Source organism: Strix aluco, chromosome 12, assembly GCF_031877795.1.
Source record: "Strix aluco isolate bStrAlu1 chromosome 12, bStrAlu1.hap1, whole genome shotgun sequence".
NCBI classification, from domain to species: domain Eukaryota; kingdom Metazoa; phylum Chordata; class Aves; order Strigiformes; family Strigidae; genus Strix; species Strix aluco.
In genome coordinates this window covers 23,002,245-23,025,603 of record NC_133942.1, presented here as the reverse complement: position 1 = coordinate 23,025,603, position 23,359 = coordinate 23,002,245, and the positions used below count along the sequence as shown (strand labels likewise).

Here is a 23,359-nt window from a genome sequence, read left to right as displayed (position 1 = left end):
ACCCTGCAGCCACCTGAGCAGTTTGCTTTGTCAGAGCATGGAAGCCCTGGGAGTACTCACCCGCACGCTGTAGGTTGTTCCTGGCTCCCCCACGCCTTCGCCGCTCTGGGTGAGGGTCCTGTCCTGCCTGCCCACAGGAGCAGCCTCCTCAGCTCCCCGCACGGTGCAGTCGCCCACCGGCTTTGGGGTTAGGGCCAGCTTGTCCAGGTCGGGCTGTGGATAAGAGGCCGAGAGGCAGCTGATCTCAGGTGAGGTTGGGCTGCTTGGGATGGTAACGCACTCCGTGAGTTTAATTCGTGGCACCTCTTTCGTTCCCAGACAGAAGCTTTTCAGCCCCGGCAGATTTGACGGGTTGGCCAGTTTAATGTTGGCCATCCGTGGGATCAGCGTGCACAGGGTGGTGCAGGTGTCCTGTGGCCCCAAGGAGACATCTTCCGTCAGTAAATTAGGTGTTGAAGAAGGGGAAGAGGAGGAAGAACCTTTGATATTTAAAGACGTATTTTGTGCACCTTCATCTAGGGATGTTATCGAATCATTCCTGAATCGGCTGTACTTAGCTCTGTGCAGCATTCCTGGATGTCTGAATAACCCTACATACAGGATGTGTCCACCGAAGCTCTGCTGGCTGCGTTCTCTCATAGCCTTGGCAGGTCTGTAACTGGATACTCTTGCATAAATTAGCTCTTGTAGATAAATTATATGGAAAGCAAACAAGTCAAACAATTTTAAAAACAGAAACCTATTGGCTATTTTTGCTGACTCCCTCTCGAGTGGTTTATTTTCCTCAATGGACCAGACTTAGAACTGGATGGATGTCTGGTATCTTGTAAGCAGTAATAAAAGCAGCATACAGGAAAGCACATCGGTGGTACGGCAGCTTAAACTGAAGAGCCGCTATCCAAACCTGCCTTCGTTCCTGTCTCAAGCCTAAATCCCACCTAGCGCTGAAGACTCACAGTTGTAGCAGCGTTAATCGCGGAGTCCTGGCCGCAGCGAAAGCTCAAGCATATTCCGCACAAAGCAAGAGAGCTACAAGCTCAAACACATTTGCAGACCGGCACGAACCCGGGAAGGTGCCCAGCGCTCTGCATTTCCATCGCCGGCTGCCCCCGAGACGAAGAGCATCCCTGCGCTGCAGCGCTCCTGCCCCGCGGGCAGGCACAAACCCAGGATTTTAAGAAAAAATACCGAACGGCGCCGGCAGCTCTCGGCGTCAGCCTCGCTACTGCTTGCCGGAACACCAGCCCCACAATCCCGAAACGACTGGACCGAACCAGCCCCCGGGCGCTGTTTCCCGCAGAGCGGCGGGGCAGGAGCGGGGCAGCGCCCGAGCCGCCCCCGCCGCAGCCCGGGCCGCCGCCGCCGCCGCCGCCGCTTTTATGAATGAAGTTTTTGTGAATGAGGCTGGCGCGTGCAGGCGGGCAGCGCCGTGAATGGCGCTCGGCGGGCGGCCGCGGCCCGGCGGCCCCCGGGGTGCCCGGCGCAGCCAATCGCCGCCCGCCGCCGGCTCACGCGCCCTCAGCGCGCGGGGAGCGGGGCGCGGCGGGGGGGGGGGCGCGCGGGGGCGGCGGGACCCTCTGGGTGGTGCCCAAAATCCCTCCAAAGCCCCTTTCTGCGGCCCGGCCCGGCCCGGCCCCCTCCTCCTTGGCCGGCGGCAGGGGCAGAGCCGAGGCTCAGCGGGGGCCGGGGCGCCCCCGGGCTGTCCCCAGCACCGAGGGAGGGGGCAGGCTGGGCCCAGCGCCCCCCGCTCTGCAGCTCAGCTCCAGCCCCCAGCCCGGCTCCAGCACCGCCCGTACCGCCGGCGGCCAGAGCAGCGAGCCGGGTCCATCTTAGGGCCTGAAAATACCTGGGCCCTCCGCGGGGAGCCCCGAGCCCTCGGGCAGCGCGGGGGGAGCAGGAGTGCAGCGCCAGGGGAGTCAGGCCGGGAGGGGAACTCCGGCCCCTCGGCCTCGGTGCCCTCCGTTGGCTGAGGGCTTTTCTCTCGCTGGATTTTCAGTCTTGAGCTCACCTTCCCTGAGCTCACAGTGATGCTGGCCTCGCTCTCTCCTCGCCTTCAGTGCTGGAAATCAGCTGCTGGTGGGTGAGGAGAGGCCGTGCTGCCCTGCCTGGGGCAGAGACAGCGCTCAAACGCAGCCATCGCATTTTTTTTCCTCTTGCACGAAAGCTGATATTAATCCTAAAAGATGCAATAGTTGCTACAATAAAGTAGGGAAAAACCCCAGCCCAGTCTCTGCTAATGAAACACGGCTCAAAGAGGAAGTGGCTGCTTTTGAATCAACCCTTTTTGGGGAGGATGGCTCAGACTGCTCACAAAACCAAACCCAAAGGCAAAACCTGGACCAGCCGCAAGTTACAAAGAGTGACTAATTTCTCATGAAGCTTTAATGATGGCTTTGAGCACAAAAGGATAGAAAATGTTCAGAAGTGATTAGCAGCACTATTGATTGTACATAAAGCACAGAAACTCTCTTAGCATGAACATTTTTCTTTCTTAACTCCTTCATTTCGACACCACCCTAGAACATGACATACACACGGCTGGAAGAAACCACCGGGATGGAGAGGGCAGGGTGCCCTCGCTGGCGAGGAGGAGGGACTGGAGGGGGGAGTGAGCTGTGCTTACCATAAAGAGGACACCAAGGACCAGCATTCAGGGAGATGCTGATGCCTCAGGCTCCTGTCTTGGGGGACCTCCCAGATTTCTCTTCTTACTACCACGAAAAACATGGAACCAGACAAACCAAATCTCTTCCTGTGAGATCATCCTTACCATCCTTCCCACCTTTTCTCTGAGCACACAGCAAGAATCTTCCTGCCTTACAGCAGCTCCTCAGCGTAGATGACAGCACCAGGAAAGGGTGGTTTGGCGACCAGGATGCTCACCCACGCCTTAGCTCAGGTAGAGACTAGTTCACGGCCGTGGGCTGCCCCTGGCCTGTGCTGGTCCTCATCCCTGAGCCCTTCTGCCAGCTGCTCCTTCCTCAGGAGGCAATTTGAGTCTTCCTTACCTGTGTGAGTGAGAAGAGGGGCAGGTGGGGGCCCTGCTGGCCCTCAGGAGATGCAATCCCCAGTGTGTCCTACTACAGCAAACAGAGCTGCCAGGTGAAAAGGGTTAACAGCATGGGCTTTAAACCTGTGTGGTGAAAGGGGACATTTTCAAGAAAAAGAAGCAATAATACACCAGCCTGTCCTTCACTAATCGCCCAGGAGCTGTCTCCAGCCCTGCGTGCAGCAGCACCTGCTGCCCCTTGGCTGAAGTGTTGTTGCCCTCCCGGGTTGCTGGGGGGGCTTCCCCAGAGAGGTAGGGGAGGCCGGTACATTAAGCAGCACTTCTCGGCTCACAGGCACAAGCAAGTGCGATTACAGTGTGGGAGGTGAAGAATAGCTGGTGCGTTACAGCAAGTTCCAGAGAAAAATGCAATTGTGACAAGCTCTGCTTTAAGCAGTGATCAAGAAATACAAGCTCAAGAGCAGAACCCAGCAAAGAGCCGCATTGTCCAAGGAATAGTAGCCATTGCAGGGAGGGGGAGGAGGGAAAAGAAAAATGCCATGCCTTTGTAAATTAAAAAGCTTTTTTCTCAAGGCTAAAAACAAGATTTCTGTTTAAGATACTGAAAAATCGGCCTCTAACCAGCACTGAGAACAAAGCTCCTTTAAGCACTGGGAAACTGAGCCTACAGCCTTGTATGCTGCCTAAAAGGAGCCTGTGTTTCTTGTTCACAGCTCGAGTTCCTGGTTGCCTGCAGTGCTCAGGGCCTGGGGAGCTGCCCCAGCTCACTCCCCACCTGCCTGCCACTGCCCCAGGAAGACACAGGGAAAAGTCATTTTGCCCCTCACACAGTTGCTGATGCTGACATGCAACAGCGCATGGTGCCGAAGGGCTGTGCCGTGAGCATTTTCTCAGGCAACGTGGGAATGCTCTTCTGATGCACAGTTAGAAGCTGAAACCTCCCTCGGTCGCTATGTTACCAGCCCCATCACACCCAAACTCTCCATCACACCCTGCTTACAACCCCAAACAGTCTCTCAGCCTCAAATATGCTGCATGAAAAACTGATGTGAGCAGCCCCCTGTCATGTGTTGTCACAGGGGACAGGACCTTCGGCAGGTGTAACCCCATTGACAGGGCACCATTACACAGGCGCAGGAGGAAGCAGTTAACCAGCTCCAGCCCCCTCTAACACCCCTCTGAAAGAGCTGCAGAGATGGAGGCGAGCTAGCAGCAGCCACTTCACCAGCATCACTGCAGGAAGCCTTTGCGGCAGGAACAGCAGTGTCAGCCCGGAACCCCAGAAGCCCCCCCCGGGGCACCCTTGGGAGTGACACCATTTCAGACTTGGGGCTGTGGGATCACAGCTCCTGCAGGCAGTTACCACCTCCCCACCAGCTGCCCCTTGCAGCGTGGGGGCCAGGGAAGGCGGATGCCGGGACATGTGCACATGGTGCTCACCGGTGACAGGAGAGCTCAAGGCCAACTGGGGACCAATTCAGAAGAGAGCAGCCAGCTCAGCAGTCTTGCACCGGGAGTGCGTGTGGGCAGCACAGGGAGTGAAGCTGTCGCTCACCTGAAAAGCAGTTGCACTCTTGCAGGAGCCCAGAGGAAGCTGTTACGTGCTTCTTGCAACTGGCACGACAGAGACTGGCGTTTCTGGTAGAACGTGGAGTAAACGGGGGATTTTTTTTTTTCCTGTATAAATAGCAACAGCAGAGTTAATTCATGCTAAGGTGCACCGAGCTGATCCGCCTTCCTTCCTCATTGACACGCCTGGCTGATGCTGGCAGAAATCAGCAGTGTTACAGAACACCAGGAAAACCCGTAACCGGCAAGGTGGTGGCAGGTACCTTTGGGAAGCCCTGGAGCACGCTTATTTGCACTAGCAAAAGTCACACACAGCCACTGTTTCATTTCAACTGTGAGAATTTGCCACATATTGAATCATTCTCACTATTTTATCTCCTACAGGTACCTTTCCCTTGTTCTGAATGAGTTAAAACCAGGCAAATTTGACAACTGCAGCCCACCTCCTACTTTTCAGGAGAGTCGGAAGGGGTTTGCATGGGCTAGAGCCACAGAGCTGAGAGCTAATGGGTTTGAAGAGGACAAAGGCAGGGCCCTGGCTACAAAAGCAGAGTCAGAGATTAGACTATAGCTGCTTTTCTGTTCTAGGTTGAAGAATCCAACAGTGCTAATCCCAGAAACCCTGTCCTAGGGTGATTTAGAGACAAATTGCAATTTCCCTTTTAGGCACCACGCCTTTTTTTTTGCTCAGCCCAGTTTAACCCTATATAACAAGGTTGCTTTGTCCACAACGACAGCTACAAGACAGCAGAACGGGGCTGGGATAAGACAGCAGAAGTCAGGGCTGCTCTGCCTGGGCAAAGGGCGCATCCTTACAGCTGAGCATGTGAGTGGAAGGACCCAGCATGGCACGCAACAGGGTTTAGCTGGATGTGCTTCATGCCCTTCCTTTTCACCTCCTCTTTGCCTGGTAACACCACCACGTCCTCCTTCAAACACTGCTGGGCTTTGCCTTTTCCACCAGGACTGCACCATAGCAGAGGGGAAGGGCAAAAAGCTGGAGACTCCTGTGCAAGGGCACAGAAGTTGCTCAACAGTCAGCACAAAACCAGTCCTTGCAGCTCTGAGGGAAAGCAGACATCAAAGATAAACCCCACATGCCCCAGGCTATCGCCAGCACTTGAGAAGAGGTGAGAGCTGAACACTGGAGGAGAGCACAGCTGGGGGACCCACGCCATGGCTGTCCCTTCTGCAAGGTGGATGATGCCAGCCTCTGCGTGCTCAACAAGGACGTACTGAACACATCTGAGCTTGTCAGAGCTGCTGCAAGCCATCAGAAAACAACATATTGCCCTAACCACTGCTTTCTGAAAGGACATCTGCACACCAAGAGACCAAAGATACATTCAGCAGCACTTGCTGGCCGGCCTCAGCACTACTTGCGAGGAGGCCAAGTGGCCATGGGCAAAACCCAGCATCATCTGATGTCTGTTGTACCACAAAGTGCTGAAAGCAACAGCAGATTAAGCATCTAGTGCCTGGCTCCAGCTCTGAGCGCAGCCCCGCAGCAGGAGGGATACAAAGACAAATTTCAGCCTAAGTAGCCTAAAGCTTCATCTCTGCAGAATTACCCACCACATGAAACAAGTCTCAGCAACAGCACCACAAAACTACTGTCAGCTCAAAAGGAAGTTGGAAGCAGTCACGCTTCAGTGGCATCACAGGCCTTGGTAGCCATGCAGTAGCAGGCAGGGAACATATTTTTCTGCAATTCACCTTAAAGATATATTTTTGTAGGGCAATCCTCTAACACAGACTTGAAAAGAATAAATCCCACAACACAGTTGAACTTCTCCCCAGTGTCTCCTTAGCTGTGCAGAGACCACCCAGGGAAACACTTAAGGACATACCCTCACTCAGCAGCTCCTGCTTCTGTCCTTAGGTGGTTGTCTTTAACTTGGCTGTCATAAATCAGGAAGGAAACCTTGATGTTGGGGCATTTCCAGTTGCTTTTGTTAATTTTCTCCCTTCCTCTACAGTCAACATCCCTCCATGAGGAAGAGGAGCTTCTTCCAGTTCTTGCTACCCACAGCTTCTTTGCCAAACATCCTCGCCTCTCCAGTTCTCACTTACTCCTCAAGGCAGTCGATGGCAGAAGGGGCACTTACCTTCTCAAGTGCAGCTGGTAAAGCCACAACAGTTTGGAACAATACTCTCAGGGGCAGAATGCATCTGAAAATGCCTCCTTCTCTTTCAGGAAATGCATTGTGAAGAGTTTAATGCTCTAAACTTCTGTTTAGCTTTTTTTCCCTTAAAGATGCCACCCAACAGGAGACAGATGATGTGTAACACTCCCACAAGTTTAAAATTTCAGTATTTATTGTTGCTTTATAACTCTACAAGAAATGAGTAACCTACTATATAGAGGCATAAAGCCTTATAGAAGCACAAAGTTGTTGTTAACTTTCCCAATAAATACAGGCCCAACGCCTGCGTGCGTGGTGCTACCACAGCCTCCAGAGGAACCTGCGCCCAAGCAGAGCTGCCACACAGATAACTGTGGGAACTGCAGTTTACTCTGTGCCCCCCTCCCCATCTCCCTTTCTACAAGCAAGTCTGTTATCAGTGCTACATGATTACTAAATTCCTCTTTACTCATTTAAGTACTACTCTTGGAAAACTTGGAAAACAACACTGTGATAGCTGGGCGTTTTAGATAGCGTCCAGATGGACACCCACACACATCCGCCTCACAAGAGAGCGCTCACCAAGCGTCAGTGGAAAACTCATTTAACAGCTACGAGTGTACCAGGGGCCTGTAGCTGTTGCCAAAAAGTACATTCCAGATTAGTCTTCCCTGCATTTTGCTAACTCATAAAAGACCCCAAAAGGTAAACAGTCTTCAGCTGCATCAGCTCCTTTAGGGTTTGTTGGGGTTTTTTTTAAAGCAGTATTGGACAAAAAAAAAAATTAAAAAAAAATCCCTACCTTTTATACACAGAGACCCCAAAAATCTGAAAGCAAATCCAAAAACCAATCTTTGTTGCATAAGTAGTGCAATTTATCTGACTGGGGTTTTTCCACGCATTACAGACACGCGGATTCACGAGCTTCCAGCCCTGTCCCTGTAACCCTGGTATCCGAGAGCTGAGGCTGCTCTCGGAGTGCAGGCAGGGCTAGTGCTGCTTGTAGGAACTTCAGTGCAGCAGCAAGGGAAGGAGCAATTTTTTTCTTGTGGTGGTTCTTCTTTGTGCAGCAATGCAAAGTACCATTAAAAAATTCTCAATAGAGGCAAGGAACTTTCTTCAAGGGCACTACAAAACAGCTAGTGTTTTTTTAAATGGTAAAGAAATGGAGAGAGAAGAAAATACAGTTTGTAAGGCTTTGGGGTAATTAATTTCCTTGTCATTTCCACAGCACAAGTCACATGGTGCCACCTACTATTTTGTACTTTGCAAAAATTCATATCAGGTTAAGATGACACAGGCAAAAGCCAGATGTGAGGAGTAATTCTGACAGCAAGTGATAGCACCTACAAAGTAAGGTTTATAACAAGCACCCTCAACAGAAGGCAACTGCAATAGCAGAATTGAAACATGAAGTTAATGCACATAAATAGAAAACTCAAAAGTTACAGGATGAAGCTGTATCCTTTTTGAATTGCTACAAATATTCTCACACGTGGGAGTTGCAAAACCAGTTAATGACACTGCTACTAGAGCCACGGAAGCGTGAGCAGTTACCAGTGAGTCACTGGAGAACAGGGGACAACATGCTGAGAACTTCGTGTTATTTTCCAAAGGTGACTTCATGCACTAGGATAACAATAAAGGAGGTCAACTTTAATTCTCATACATTAGCAGCATGCAAGAAATCCTAGTTTTTGAAGGTGCCTGTGGTTACTCTTACTCATTTGCTCTTAAGTAAAAAGTAATTTCCAACTCTATGTCAGACCTAGTTCAGTCCCATGGTCTCTGCAGAATGGTAGATTCTTCTAAGTAAAATTTTTCTGGTCATCATTGAGATGGTGCATGATGACAGGGATCTGGACTCCGTAATGTGAGAAATCCTCTGCTAATCCTGTTTTTCTCCTCAGGGTCTCTGCCAGTGACCATTCAGTCCAGGTGACTGGTGGGGCTCAGCTCCTGCACTGGGGCCCGGGGCACCCCCAGCCCGAGGCAAGGAGCCACCGCGTGGCTTCTGCGGCCAAGCACGGTGTAACACAGACCTTCCCCATCTCCCGTGGTGCCAGGGCAGCATTTACAGACTCAGGATAAAGCGTTTGTGAACAAACACAGCACTGTAATAAAGCCGTAAATTTCTACAATCATTTTTATTAGTTATGGAAGAATCCCCACTAGTATTTACATAGTGCAAAAAAGCTGTTATTACTCCAGAAAGTACGGTAGACAGAACAATTATCCTTCATACAGCAAAAAAGAAATGGAACAAAAACCTTCATATTGTATTTCATAATGATTTTTCTACTGCTTTAACCTAAATATTACTATAAATTTTAAGACATCAACGATTAAACAGCGTTCCTTATTAGAATCTATTTAAAAGAAATATATGAACTATTCATGAACACGTGGAAGGTGGGCTGTGCCAACAGGGTTTCTACTTTCAGTGTTACCATTAACTGGCAAGGAAGTTTCAAGTTAGACATTCTCACATTTCCTTGTGTGTGGCAGGGTGGGTAGAAACCCCACGTTACTTGTTTCTATGGCTTGGTTCTGCTGGTTTTTGTTTCGTTAACAAATCGTCATGTCTAATTTTTAAATGGCTAACATTGAAATCAACTCAATAGCTTCATTAGTTGGCACAACTTCACAGGAAATACTTGATGACAGTTTCAGCAAACAGCAGCTTTTCAAACAATAATACTTTTTTACATATGTAAAGTAACATTATTAAAATTTAAGCTTGTGTTAAAGAACTGGACAGAATCACATTGTGTAAGCTCCCACCCACCCAAATGAGCATAAAGACACCTCTTATCTTTACCAGAACACCAACAAGTGCATTACTGAACATCTTCTATAACGAATGTTTAAAACACAGGTCAATACCCTCTGTCACTGTTTAGCTACCATCCCACAAATACCTGCACACAACTTAAGCAGATAAACAGGCCACTGACTGAAGCCAGTGGAACTAATGCTCTTAAGCGTGTGTTAGCAGGATCAGGCCCTTAACCTTACCCAGGCATTGTTACATGGTCCAGTTAAGGACAAAAGTTCTTCAGAATTTTTCCCTTTTACAGATTTGTAATCCATATTTTATTATTGACAGAGATACTTAAAGTATTTATATAAATAGGTTGTATACATAGCCACCTCTATCAGTTTTAAAGATCCCTACCCCTACCACAGATAACATTGTTTTTTATTTTACCAGATAAATTAAGCGGTGAAATCATTTCTATAAAGAATGTCTTAAGAAAAGTAGATTTGTTTTCCGAATAATTATTTTCACAACAAAAATATCTATACACCTATAACTACAGAAACATCTTTTCTTGGGGACAGTAACAACCTGTATAATAAACTGCATACTTCTATACCGAAATAGAAATTCAGCTACTTTTTAAAAAAATCATGGTATTGTAAAACATTTGTATGCTTTCTTTTTAAATTCTGGTGATAACAATCAAAATTACCACAGTGAGATACTCTCCTCAAGTGCTTCAAGTGGCAAGGAACTTCCCTAATTTAGATGCAAATGGATCACTCCCAAAGGAATTGCAATTTCATTCTCACAGTTATTGCTCATTCCCAGCTTATCAAAAAGGAAGCACTAAAACCAGTTTCATTTACTCAGTTTCAGTTTGCCCCTCTAAGGGTGATCTGCCACATGTTAAAAAGAGACTAGTTCCTTATTTGCTGGCAAATTGAGAGATATTAGAAGTGCTATATCACCTTCAAGAACTCTATTAAACCTGTAGCAAAATTGCAGTTAAATAGTGGGCTGAATAGTACAAGACTTCTTTGATATAAATGTCAGAAAACTTTAAAATGACAGTCCAAGTTCAGAAAAGACATATAAAAAAGATGCGCTTTTGATGTTAATACTTCAAGATCAAAAGTTATTTGAATCACTGGCACTGAAAAAGCAAACGGAAAAATTACAAACACCTTTGTTTTTTGATGTTCTGGTGAAGTTTTGCCCTCAGTGTATACACTGATCTCAGCTGGCGTCGAGACATGTGCTTACACATCCAAGGGCAAGTTTTGCTTGTCAGCAGTTCAAACACTTATCATTTCCTAAAGCAAAAACTCTTTCAAAACATACATACAGTAAAAGGTTTAACATTCAGGAGGCATCATTCCTTAGTCTTTGTTTTCCTATAAAATGCCTGTTCTAATACCTAGGAAGATTACATTAAGGAACTAAGAACGTGACAGAACAGCCAGTTGTCCTAGCAGCTCTCTCTATACTGCTTATCTACACAGCATTTGCTATGCCTATACCTATCAAAGCATTATTTACATGGTACACACAGTTTCTATTATTCTCATTTAGCATCCAAAAAACACCCAGGGGTAGATGATTTCTAAACCTGGAGTCGTATTTTCCCAGTGCAACTTAAAATGCCAGCATCACTAGTACTATAAGCGTTGGTCCCATATCAATAAGTGTGGACTAAATACCCAACTAAGCTATCCATTTCTCGTGGTTTTCAGCCTACCCAGAGGATTGTTATGCATTTTGATATAAGTGATCAAGGAAAATTAAGTGGAATTAAAAGAAACATACGTTTGCTATAAAAGTGTTATTCACGTGAGTTATTCTTTGGCTACTCCTGTAGTGAAGCTCCTGCTGCTGGCAGTTTCAGTACATCCCTTGCCAATACAAGACAAAGATGGAAAACAGACTCCTTACGTGCAGTGTTTAGACACATACTCCATCTTCAATCTGAAATTAATTCATAATCAGTTAATAGATTTCTATCAATATTCAGAACAAAACACGAAACAATTCTCTAGCAAGATGTATGTTTCCAAGCAGGACATATTTTTGTTTTTCACCTCTGAACCACCAAAATACCTCCCCATACTATAGGGCACTTCCTCCTTTCCTGGAATAACTACTTCCTTTTCTACTCTAGAGGTCAACTCCTAAAGGTGCTACAACTGAGGACAGACAAAAAGAGGTCACATTTTGAGTGAGAATTGTTAAGATACATCCTCAACTCAACAGCAGGGTGGCCAGAATCAAAGCATGCAGATGAACTTGTAGATACACTGAGCCACCATGTCATTCACACTTGATGTTAAAGGATTATTCTTGCTTTTTGTAATGTTATGCACTTACAATATGCAAAACAGCATTCCTGAGGTAAGTGACAGGAGAAAGAGGAAGTCATCAGTTTACTAAAAGCCCTGGATAGGGATTATGGTTAATGATTCACTGCGTGTGGTTTGGCAGAGAGCAACTGTGAAGAGCATGGGGAATTTGTTTTCTTTCCTTTTTTTTATGCAGTATTTCCACCTTGTTAAAAAAAAAAAACCCAACCCCAAATATCACTTATATCCCTCTGGTTTAAAGTTTTTCTGGAATCAAAGTTGTTATAGTTTATTGTAACCATCTCAACTATCAGCAGCTTTTTAAATATGCCTTCACGAGACCAACGAAAAAGCTGCATCTATCTTAGTATAAGGATCATGCATATAGTTCTCTACTATGTACTTTTCATTCAGACTGCAAATGGGGTTTTCTAGCTTTTCTTTAAAGAGAGAAACAAAATTTTACTTTTATTTCTAGAAAGAACTAGAAAATCACGACCAAATACACTGACGTGCCTGGCATAACACCAATGTAAAGCGTTGGTAATTTAATATAGGTTATCTGTTTGAAAAATGAACTAGTCAGTCACATCTTAAAAGAATTTTGCTTAAAACTGGTCAGTTACAAGATGTTTCCTTTTACAAAAGATCAAATGAATACTTACTGACAAATTTTCCACACAGTTTCTATTCTGGGAAACAAATACTGATTAAAAGCTAAGCTAGTTTTTTAAATCAAAACAAGTAACAGCTACAAAAATATCGTTGTGAATTAAATACACATATTAAATGTTTAACAGTGCAAAATGTTGAGATGAAGCATATGAAATCATGGCTGCAACCTTTACAACAGTTAGTTTTAATAGAATTTCTAAAAAGTTCCTGAGTTGCTGCTTATTTTTACGGCATATAGATGGAATCTGTGTGTTCTTTATTCAAAGAACTGCAGATGGTAGGTTTATGTTGAGTGTTACTTGCGTGCTTATCATTTGTCCATTCCTCACCATCAGTAACCGGATCAGCCTGCTCAGAAGTCTCTACTTCTTCCTCTTCACTTTGTTCTGCATTTTCTTCTTCGGCACCACTAAGGGTCTTCCCAAGCTGAAGAGTTTCCATAGTTCTCTGGGTCTCTGAAACCCAAGATTCAATTCTGCTATTAAGCTGAACCTCTACAGAAATTGGTTCATGGGCATAGTCCTCATCATCATCTTCCTCTTCCTCCTCCTCCTCTTCTAGCATTCCTGGTACAAGAGTACTGGTGGTACTGGTCATGGAGGAATTCAAAAGATCTCGGCAGCTGCCATCCAGTGATCCTGTTTCTGTACTCTGCTGTGAGGCCCATTCCAGATTGTCATCTGGTTTCACCTCATCTTTGTCACCTGGTGTGGATTTTCCAGGATTTGTTGCTGAGGTAGTGCCAGTTGTAGCCAGAGGTGGTTGTTTATTAAGAGTGGCTTTTTCAATTTGACCATTACCAGCTTTCTCTGGTACCGCAGTCTTACATGAGGATTCTCTCTCATTTTCAGAGGTTTCTAACCCATCAGATGTTTCCACCATATTTCTCCAGTTTGTTTCTACAAGTTTCAAAAGAAGTTTAAGTAGAAACGTTAATTCTTTCTATATAAAAATACTTCTCCTGAACAGCCCAGAATTGTTTAAATAGCAACAGGAGCTAATAATTTTAATATTATTCTATGCTTGCTAGAAAAATTTCAATTAGAAAAAGGGGGAAGAAGGGAAAGGGAGAGACAACACAAAGAGCTGTGAATAACTTTTGGTTTTTCTACAGTATCCTAAACCAGACATTACAAAGTTGAAAGTTAGTGCACTTCATTTTTTTTCTGTAAACTGTGAAAGCACCAAATGTAACAGCAAATGTAGTCAAAGAAGTCACTCTCAAATATAAATTAGAAGCTGAAAATTGCCACAGGATTAAGTTGACCTGTTTAAGGATTTTTCAAAAAAATGTGTAGCAAATGGAGTAATTTTGAGACACCACTAAAGAATTAACCAAAGATAGTATTCTTTTTAATTCACCGTAACACTAAAAAAGAAGTCTTGACTTCAAACAAGCATTCTCCTTTTTACCCCGTCTGTCATCTGGGCTTAAGCAACTGGGTAAATAAACTCATGTTCTGCTCACACTAGAATCATTGCCATCTCAAGTTTCAAAATTTAAGCTACCTGTCCTATCTTCAGAGACCGCAATAATTTAATTCCTACCCTCTATCATTAGTTCTTCCTCAATCATATAATCAATTGTGTTTGGTACCAGTTCGATAAAACTGGAGAAGCCACCTCCACCGATGTTAGGTAACTGTAACACTTCTGAGGATTAGAAATTAAAATTATTTTCAATATAGCTCAGGGAAAAAGATTACTTACAAAACTACCTGAAGACTAACCAATTTTCTCTTATCCCTGAAAACTGTAGATTACTGTAAATTATGAAGAAATACTGTCTTTTTAGCTACATTTTGCAATAAGGAGCATTTGGAAAATTCCAGCTTCTAGTTACAAAAGTACGTTTTAACACACTTACCATATTCTTTCTCATTCACTTCAGATATGGGTTCAGAAATAACACTACAGAATGAGATAGCACTTGCTGCAGATGGGTTACGAGAATGACCCATATGATGGGGGGTCTTCTTTACATTCTTCAAGGCTTCTTCTGCCTGTTCCTGTTCCATTGCAGCAACCATATCTCTGTATGCTTTTCTGGCCTCTTCAGTCAGTGATACCAGCTTGTTAAATAGGTCCTAAGTATGAAGACAAGTTTTTATCATCAGTAGTTCTTACTAATAATTTCCACTTTAAACTATTCCTTTTAGTCAAAGGTATACCACACAGTGAGCCTTAACCTTTACTTCAACTAAAAATTAGTTCCTCTCTGTATTAAAGAACACCACTTCATGTTTATGCAACTTTGAGGACATGTACTTAAAGATACTGTTTTTCTTAGAGTCTTAAGCCTTCCAGAGAATTTCAGATGGCATTTAAGTCTATCCGAAAGCTACAGAGATGTTGCAACCAAAATGTTTCAACACAGTTTCTCAGTTCTGTAAATACTGAATTAAAAGAAAACCACACCGTAGTACAGATCAAGCCAGGGTCATTATCAAAGGCGTATTAGTTCGGTGTGCTCTCCGTGCCAAATCAGTTCTTACCTACAAGGAACATAATTGTTTACTCCAGCCATTTATGTGAATGGAATTACTCACCTCAGCACCTGAGTAGTTGAAGATACCCACTACACTAACAGGAACCAGCTTGTTCACACAACGGCCAAGAGCTTTACGGCCAAGAGCAAAGACAAAAGGAATTTCTTGTTCCCGTGCCATGGCTATTACGTTATATAGAGCCTCATCTAGTCCACCTTGAAGAAAGCAATTTTAAATAGACATCTGGTCAGTTAAAGTCATAGTGTGGCATGACACAACTCTATCCCACTATAATTGTAGTTAGTCAGTAAAACTTCAATACGCACAATCACCAGCTACTATGTCCTAGAGGATAACAAGCTTTACGTTTCAAGTATAGTGAGCGAGTATAGATCAAGGCGATATTCTGTATTCTCTGTCAGTCCTGCACACAACCAGAATTTTTCACAGCTCTTTTCTTGAGCAAAGCTCTTCTCACATGTCAGGAAGCCTCTGTTCATATTTCTGCTTATGGCAAAATGCATTGGGTTGGTTAACTAACCAATTCACATTCCTCTTAATGAAGCCTCCTTAAGGGCACCCAGGGCTCAAGACTCTGGGTGTATTAGACTGAATGAAATAAAACTTAAGTCTATCACATGCATTATAAAATCTATTCTTCTTTAAGCTTTTCGACCCTTGTGAACAAGTTTCTTCCAGAATGGAGTAAAAGAGAATGAAATGTGGAGTGAATTACACAACTGATCCTGGAAGTGTTACGTCATGCATAGTAACTAAAAAAATGCTTCTAATCTTGCTAATCAGCACAAGAAAACTGCAAACAGTTAAGTGCACCACTTGTTTTATCATTTATACCTTTTGACTGGATTTTTTCGCAGTTGGGAGATATGATTACACACTTGATCTTGTTTAATTTCATATGCTTAGTAACCTCACGCAACCCCATAACAAGTCTTCTCCTTGCTTTAGCTCTCATGGGATCCTTTTGATAAATCCGTTCCTGGAAGCTGACAAGCTCTTGCAATAAAAGTGTCACACACTCATCTATTTCTTTACTTAGAACTTGATTACAGTATCTGTCAATTCAAAAAAACATAAAATATTAGCATAGTACATAATCAATACTATTTCAGTGAGCCTTTTCTTTTACCAAATAACTTTACTTCCTCAGAACAGTTAGTAAAGCTTTTATTAAAAACTCTTAGTTATTAAAAGGATTTAGAAATCAGACTATACTATAACTTAAAAATACATCTTGAGAACATTTTTGTTTCCAGTAACATCCCTTATGTCAAGAAGTCAGTCAAGAAGAATATTAAAAAATACAAATAAATACTCCACTAAGTGCCACAAGCAACTTTTCTTTTCCTTAATTTGGTACTCCATACAGATACTTTAATAAAAAAAAGCAGTAATGTAATAAGACTATTAGAGTATTTTCAGCATTCGTAAGTATTCCTTCCTCTCCCATCCAAAGTATACATGCCCTCCTTTAAAAATGTTTTTTTACAGAATATTTCCACCTAGCTTGTTTGTTGCAGCAACCAAAGAAAGTCTAAAGTGCATGTGTGTACATACATATACACACACACAGAGCAATCCATCTATGGCAGACAAAAAAAACACTTGCAGAAAATTCTATTGATGAAAGGATAGCTTATGTTCACTAAGCTCCTCCTAAGCCTACTAAACCTATCCACACTTAAAAGATGACAGTGACTGAAGTGCAAGCCTGGAACTTATATTAATATTGAAAAACTCTTACTCTCTGAATCTCTTGCTGTGAATTTTGGTTATTGCAGAAGATGCCATTGGACTGCCTATTCCAGAACTAGCAGGTGACCCCTGCGACACTGGGGTCATGCAGTATGGAGAATTCTGACTTGCTGGCGAAAGTGAAGTATCACTAGGCATACTTAGTCCAGTTTCTGAAAGACAGTTTTGAAAAATGATAAAATTCAAAGACATTAACATAAAAGAAACACCATCACACTTCTTATGTATCACTCCCTTGCTTTTTCCAAATTACATTCTGAAAACACTAACCAGTATTCTTCCCTGGAGGGGTAGTTGAGAGGGGGCAAAACAAAACAAGCACATACCCAACACTCAGCATGGATTGGGTAAATAAGCAATATTTGAATATTCATTTAAAAAAAAAAATCTAGAGCTTAGTTTGGAAAATAGAACAGAAAACCTGCCTAAATGCTACAACTTCTTTCAATAATTCTTGACTATTTTTTATACATAATATTTAACTAACTTATTCCTAGAATATTTAAAGTTTTCACACTTTATCTTCAGTCAGGTCATTCAGAAGAAAGGTTCTGAAGCAGTACATCTGGAATCTTGATGGACACCTCCTCCACCCCCTCCCCCCACCCACACATCAACATTGAATTCTTTGGAGCTCCCCAGTTGCTCAGAGCTGTTGCTGCAAATTGACAGTCCTGACATTGCAGCTGATTGACAAGAGTGTTCAACAAACTGGAAAACCTTATTTACAGTTTGCAACTTCTATATCTGGAAAACTTTTAGTATGCTCATCGTTAAAAAGCACTGTGATCAACATGGCATGGTTGACAATATGTCACATTTCGTCCGCTTATCAAAAATGCTATCAACTCTGACATGTGTTGGGAACATTCACTCAAGAGAAATTAATTGAAGGGCTGTATGGAGATTACATACTTAAAACCCACACTGTCTGAGCTTTCTACAACTGAGGGACAGACAAAACCTTTTTAGAAGAGGAGGGTTACATTTTCTAGTATTTTATAATGTTAAAAACTGTTAAAGATATCAATATATTGTGTTGCATAAAAAGACAAAATATTAAAACAAGCAGATAGTACAACTTGGGGGGGGAAGAGGGACTAGCAAGATAGAGACCAACCTTCTTGAGAGGCCAGCTCCTGAGACTGATCAGCAGTCAAGTTTATATGAACCTCTTTCTGTTCATCAGATCCCAGAAGGCTATGGTCAGCTGTTAAACGGCCTTTCTTCTCTTCTCTCTCTTTCAAAATAATCTAAGAACAAAACCAATAGCTATCAGCATCTGAAAGTTAGATACCTGTAAAGAAAAATGTCCATTTGACTGAACACAAAATAAACCAAGTTGTTTTGAACCTTTCTACTCACATGCCAGTATAGAAAACCCTGAAATCATTTCAGCTTCCTCTGATTACAAAGATTTCATTCCAGCATTTTACCAATGGTATACTCAATACTCTCATACTTCTACATAAATAGTGCTTTCAACAATTTAAGTATTAAGTACTTTCACAACTTGATACATAACACATTAACAATTCCTCATCCCCACCCCTGGAAAAAAAAAAAACCAACACCTTATGCAAGAATACTAGTCATCTCTGAAGCACCACAACAGGTATAATCCTTTTTATAAAAGAAAGGAAAGTGCAAAGTTAAGTGGTCATGGATATATTGGTATTACTATGATAAATATGAACAAAGGCATTGACAACAAGGAATTTAGAAAACTTTTCTGAACAGGTAGCTGTGAATTTCTCTTAACTCAGATAGATCATAGATAAGACAGAAAAAAAGATTGCTGGGGGCAGGGGGGAAGCAACTTAACCAAAACCAACCTTTGTACAAACACAGCTTTACCAGATTTTAACTGCCCATATCAAAGTGATCTTGTCAAGAAATGTGGTGCCTGAGTACAGGCTTTTAAAAAAAAGTGTGAAAAGCTTTCACACTTTCTTTTTTAGGGCTAGTTTTTTGGTATTTTACCTCCCAATTTCTATACATACAGTATTCTCTGTGTACATACCTACTTTATGTGTGCATGTATATAGATATATACAACCAATTACTTCTAAATTTACTCAGTTAAAAATCATGGGTTTACTTCAAGTTCTATACCCACCTCTAAAAAAAAATAGTAGGAAAATTTAAGGTTAGCATACTAGACTGCACTACAAACTAGGATTCCACAACATGGAAAAACTATGCAAGCTTTCCCACATATCTTAGTGCTTGTAGTTTAAAAAAATCCTTGCAATCCGCATTGAGCTAGATCTGTATCACCTTCAACTAATTATGGGGGTATAAAAGTTATGTTACATGCCTAGATCCAAAGGACAGGACATCAGTGTAACAGGAACTAGAGGGAGAAGCTCATGGTCACTAGTCCTCAAGTAAGAAAATGTCAGGTTTTATTTTTGAAGTATGAGTGTGGGTCACAACACTCCAGGGTTGACATGTTTACCTTTTTAAGTGCTGTAGGGCGTTTCAGTTTTGCAATCTCTCTTTCTTTTCCTCTTTTCACTTTTGGGGCAGTTGAATCCAAAGGATTAAGGCAACCCATAGACGGCTGTCCCTTTGTTAAGGACTTTCTGTTGGCAGATTCTTTGGTATGAAAGGGAGCAGCACTGCCAACTAAATACAAGAAAGGTATTAGTTTCACCAAGACATGTCAGCTTTATTTCAACACTGTTTTCAGAATTTCCACTGATGAACTCTCAAAGTACATTTTCCTTCCTTGGAAAAAAGCAGCTCATAATGACAGGAAAATTACGTCATCAGATATTGTTGCTTCCAGATGGTTTTAAGCTTTCTTCAACTTAGCCTCATATTTTAGGAAGCTATGGATTCCAGGAAAGGAATTACTTTAATACTGGTAAGGGATCTCTCTCAAATGACTACATGTAGCTTTACTAGTAAAATGATAATAGTAAGATAAGTTGCAAATATTTATCCAAACATTGATTTTTCAGTTGTCAGAGACTTGATTAATTGACAGGACAAAACGGATGAGAGAGCGCAGCATGTAGTTAAGTTATCTTCTGCAAGAAAAAATAAAACGAATGTGGTCTCCAATGGAAATGCCAACTGTTCTTTGCTGAGCTTTGTTTGATATAACCTCACCAACTTTAATTAATGTTTGAACATAGCTGAAACTCAAGGTGGGTAAATGAAGCAACACACAAGAAGGAAAATGGTAACTATGTGCATAACGGTGGACTCTAGGTTACATACTACTGCTCAGGAATGAGATTCATGGGTTATAACAGATAACTACAAAAGCATAAATTCCGTATTAGCAGCAAGCACTAAAAAAGCTAGTTTAAGTGTTGATAAAGAAATAGAGGACAAAAAAAAGCATAATTAAGCCATTGCATACATTCATGATGAACTATAACAATATTCTGTGCATGTCTGATCTTCCTTATTTCCAAAAAGATACAACAGAACTACAAGAAGGTACAGAGAAAGCAATACGGATTACTGGGAAAGACACACTTCCACAGTGGAATAACTAAATAGCCTAGGACTCTTCAGACTAGAAAAGAGATGACATACCTCTAAGAATCATAGAGAAGGAGAACAGGGAATGATTGCTCAGTCTTTGTAATACAAAGGCTATGAAAGCTAACGAAATTATGAGTGGGGTACAAAATCTCCCAACCCCCATCCCAATAGAAGGAAGGAGCTTTCTCCACACAGCATGTAGTAAGGTTGTAATTCACTGCCATTGGACCTTATGGACAGTAAAAACATGTGATAGAAACGATGGATAGTTTAAGAAACAAGTTTAATTTGAGAAAGTTTTGGGTCAGGAGGCCCTAAACTATAACCAGTAGAGGTGGGACGAATATCCTGGAGAGGTATCCCTCTGTATCATAGTCACAGGCATCCTCTCTGAGCTGCTTTCACAGAGAATTCTGTCATCTCTGTAGTAGACGTGAAAAGAACTGTATTGGGTCAAGACAAACATACTAATTTCAGCACTAAATTACTCTCAAGACATGAATCCTGAGTTCTGAATAGTAGATCTTTTGTGAGAAGTTTGTCCTCAGTTCTACACAGACTTTCACCATTGCATACTGCAGCTCAGAGGCAGGCAACACAGGTGAATTTTTTGAGAAATGGATTAAGAAAGTCTTCCCAGGTTTTTATTATGTTTGTATTAAAAAAACTAAAGCTTGACAGGAAAAAAAACGTATTTAAGATGCTCAAATCAATCCCATTTATATTGTCACAAAATGCATTCAGCAACAGTCAAGCAGACTAGAAATACCGGTGTATGAGAGGGGCCTGGTGTTGGTGATCTGACGAGCTTTCATGGCTTGCTGCTGTTTTTCAAGAGCTGCTAACATGTCACCCAAATCTAACTGAACAGGGGTCTTGCTCTTCTTTCCAGCCGCTTTTGATAAAGCCTCCTACAACATGAACATCACATGCTGATAAATATAAAGAAATAGTGCCTGCAAAACATTCTTTACAAGGAGGGTTTTACTATTACAGAATAAAGATGAGCAACAGCTAACTGATACTCCTCTTTACCAACTGAGGGGGGGTGGGGTGGGGGCATGTAGCACTACACACTTGAAGTTTTTTCTGTTCCATGCTTATCTCTGAATACTCTTGAGCTGTTGCAAGTGCTGCTGCCAAGGCCTTCTTCTTCTGACTTTTTGCACGCTTTGGTACAGAGGTTGTAATGGGGATTGGAGTTTGGACTATATTGATTGGAGAATTCTCTGGCAAGTCATCCAACTAGGATTTTAAACAAAATGAAAAAAAACACAATTAAAGACCTTTCTCTCAAGACCACAGGAAAACATGGCACTCCAGAAACCAAATGAACCACTGCTTCGGTCAGCAGTATGACATCCCAATTAAGTACAGCTAGATGACACAGTAAGGTAATAAAACTAGAAACTTATATATATTTCCTTTTTGTATGGCAAAACTATTACATTTATCTCCAGTTATGCCTTCAGAAGGTTTTCTAGCCTGATTGCTAAATAAGGGAGTGTTTTTTTTCTCCTCCCTGCAAAGACTTCATGTAGAATTTTACTTTCCTGGAAAACAGCCAAATAGATTTAGTAGCCTGTATGTACGGTTCTGCGACAAAATAAATATTTAAGTAGATCAGGTATTAAAAAGAGCATCTTTCCAACAACTGTTTCTACAGCCTTAAAGGAGATAGTTTAGCTTATTTTCATTTCAAAATAAACTACACAAACTATAGTTATTTTGAAAAATCAACACCATTGCTACATAATTGCAGATTTAACAATTTTAAGAAAAGCCTGCATCAAAGCATCAGTATGAATGCAAGCCCTTTGAGTCAGAAAGGATAACAAGGATGTAATTTACATATTAAGACAAAGAAAGCTTGATAATCCTCAAAACTAATTTTAATCTCAAAAAAATTCCTGTTGTATCTACTGTTCATCCAAAATTTAGCATGCAACTTCAAAAAAGCACAACACTCATGAGAAGCCATCAGTGATGATGGAAAAACTGGGAGTTGGACTCAGTGATCCTTATGTGTCCCTTGCACCTTGGGATATTCTCTGACTTTAAGTGTCTATCATATATATCTTAGTTTCACTTGTTAATCTCCTTTGCAGACAAAAACCGGTCTTTTTGTAAAGATGGGTTCTCTGCACAACTTAACTGGCATTTCTTCAGCATCCAAAACTGGTAATGCAAATACACTTAGACCATCATCATTACCACATTATAAGTATTGTAGCAGAGATTCATAAAAAAAATACACAAATCAAGTAGTCTTAAAAAACTTAACTTAAAAATGCATTGTAAAACAAAGTAATTACGTACTACTTTGGGTGAAATCTTTTGCTGGATGTTACTACTTTTGCTGCTGCCATTGTCACTATTTAGCTCTGGAAATTCATCTTCATCCTAAACAATACACAAATTAAGAATGAAGACAATGGAACCAAAAGGCACATGAAAAGCATCAACTGAAATGGCTGAAACTAGAAGAATGAATTTAATCCTGAAGTCCCAAAATAAGCCAGAAGTGCTTAAAAGTGACACAAATAGAAAGTTAAGAAAAATTAACAAAGCATTTCTGTATCTGAACAACCTTTTTTAAAAAAAAACCAGTTTATTAATGTCTTATACAAAAGAAATCCAATTACAATTAGATGGGAGAGGGGATAGACTAGAGAACACAGTAATTCTTGTTTGCAAGTGAACAGAAAAAGTTACTTGAAAGTTGCTTATCCAATTTGTCAGTCACTGATAGTTTTAAATTCTTACGCTGTCCACAACACCCAAATACAAGTCTCTGTATGTACACAATGAAAGCATCATATAATAATTATTATCGCACTATACTATACATCTTTTGGAGTCAGATGTTTTCCAACTTCACCCTGTTGAAAACATCACTTGTTCCACACACAACGTGCATCACACAGAAACAGTTCCCATACAACACTACCTCAAAATACAGAGGTTCAGGACTCTGCTCTGTTCTGCTTGACTGGTTTGTAGTTAGAGGTTTTTCATGTCGTTTCTGCAAATTCTGCCTTCTTTCTGAAGACGTGCTGTGGTCTCTGCATCTGAAACCGGACTGAAAATAATGAACGTGATTGGCA

At 42.2% G+C, this 23,359-nt stretch overlaps 2 protein-coding genes across 5 annotated transcripts in view; both read right to left on the bottom strand.

Annotated features, from left to right (window-relative positions):
* The window catches only part of SHC4 (SHC adaptor protein 4), a 34,328-nt gene extending 32,991 nt beyond the window's left edge, over window positions 1-1,337 (bottom strand). For both annotated transcript variants that reach the window (XM_074836868.1, XM_074836870.1), the window contains exon 1: window positions 61-1,337. In XM_074836868.1, the coding sequence (XP_074692969.1) occupies window positions 61-639 (579 nt within the window). In that variant the 5' untranslated portion in view covers window positions 640-1,337. The remainder of the gene's footprint in view (window positions 1-60) is intronic.
* Window positions 1,338-8,833: 7,496 nt separating this feature from the next.
* The window catches only part of SECISBP2L (SECIS binding protein 2 like), a 31,160-nt gene continuing 16,634 nt past the window's right edge, over window positions 8,834-23,359 (bottom strand). For all 3 annotated transcript variants that reach the window (XM_074838079.1, XM_074838080.1, XM_074838081.1), the window contains exons 8-18: window positions 23,203-23,334; window positions 22,572-22,655; window positions 21,330-21,497; window positions 21,022-21,163; window positions 19,210-19,379; window positions 17,869-18,001; window positions 16,738-16,900; window positions 15,828-16,048; window positions 15,033-15,187; window positions 14,351-14,570; window positions 8,834-13,382 (exon numbers count right to left, since the gene is read on the bottom strand). In XM_074838079.1, the coding sequence (XP_074694180.1) occupies window positions 12,709-13,382; window positions 14,351-14,570; window positions 15,033-15,187; window positions 15,828-16,048; window positions 16,738-16,900; window positions 17,869-18,001; window positions 19,210-19,379; window positions 21,022-21,163; window positions 21,330-21,497; window positions 22,572-22,655; window positions 23,203-23,334 (2,262 nt within the window). In that variant the 3' untranslated portion in view covers window positions 8,834-12,708. The remainder of the gene's footprint in view (window positions 13,383-14,350; window positions 14,571-15,032; window positions 15,188-15,827; window positions 16,049-16,737; window positions 16,901-17,868; window positions 18,002-19,209; window positions 19,380-21,021; window positions 21,164-21,329; window positions 21,498-22,571; window positions 22,656-23,202; window positions 23,335-23,359) is intronic.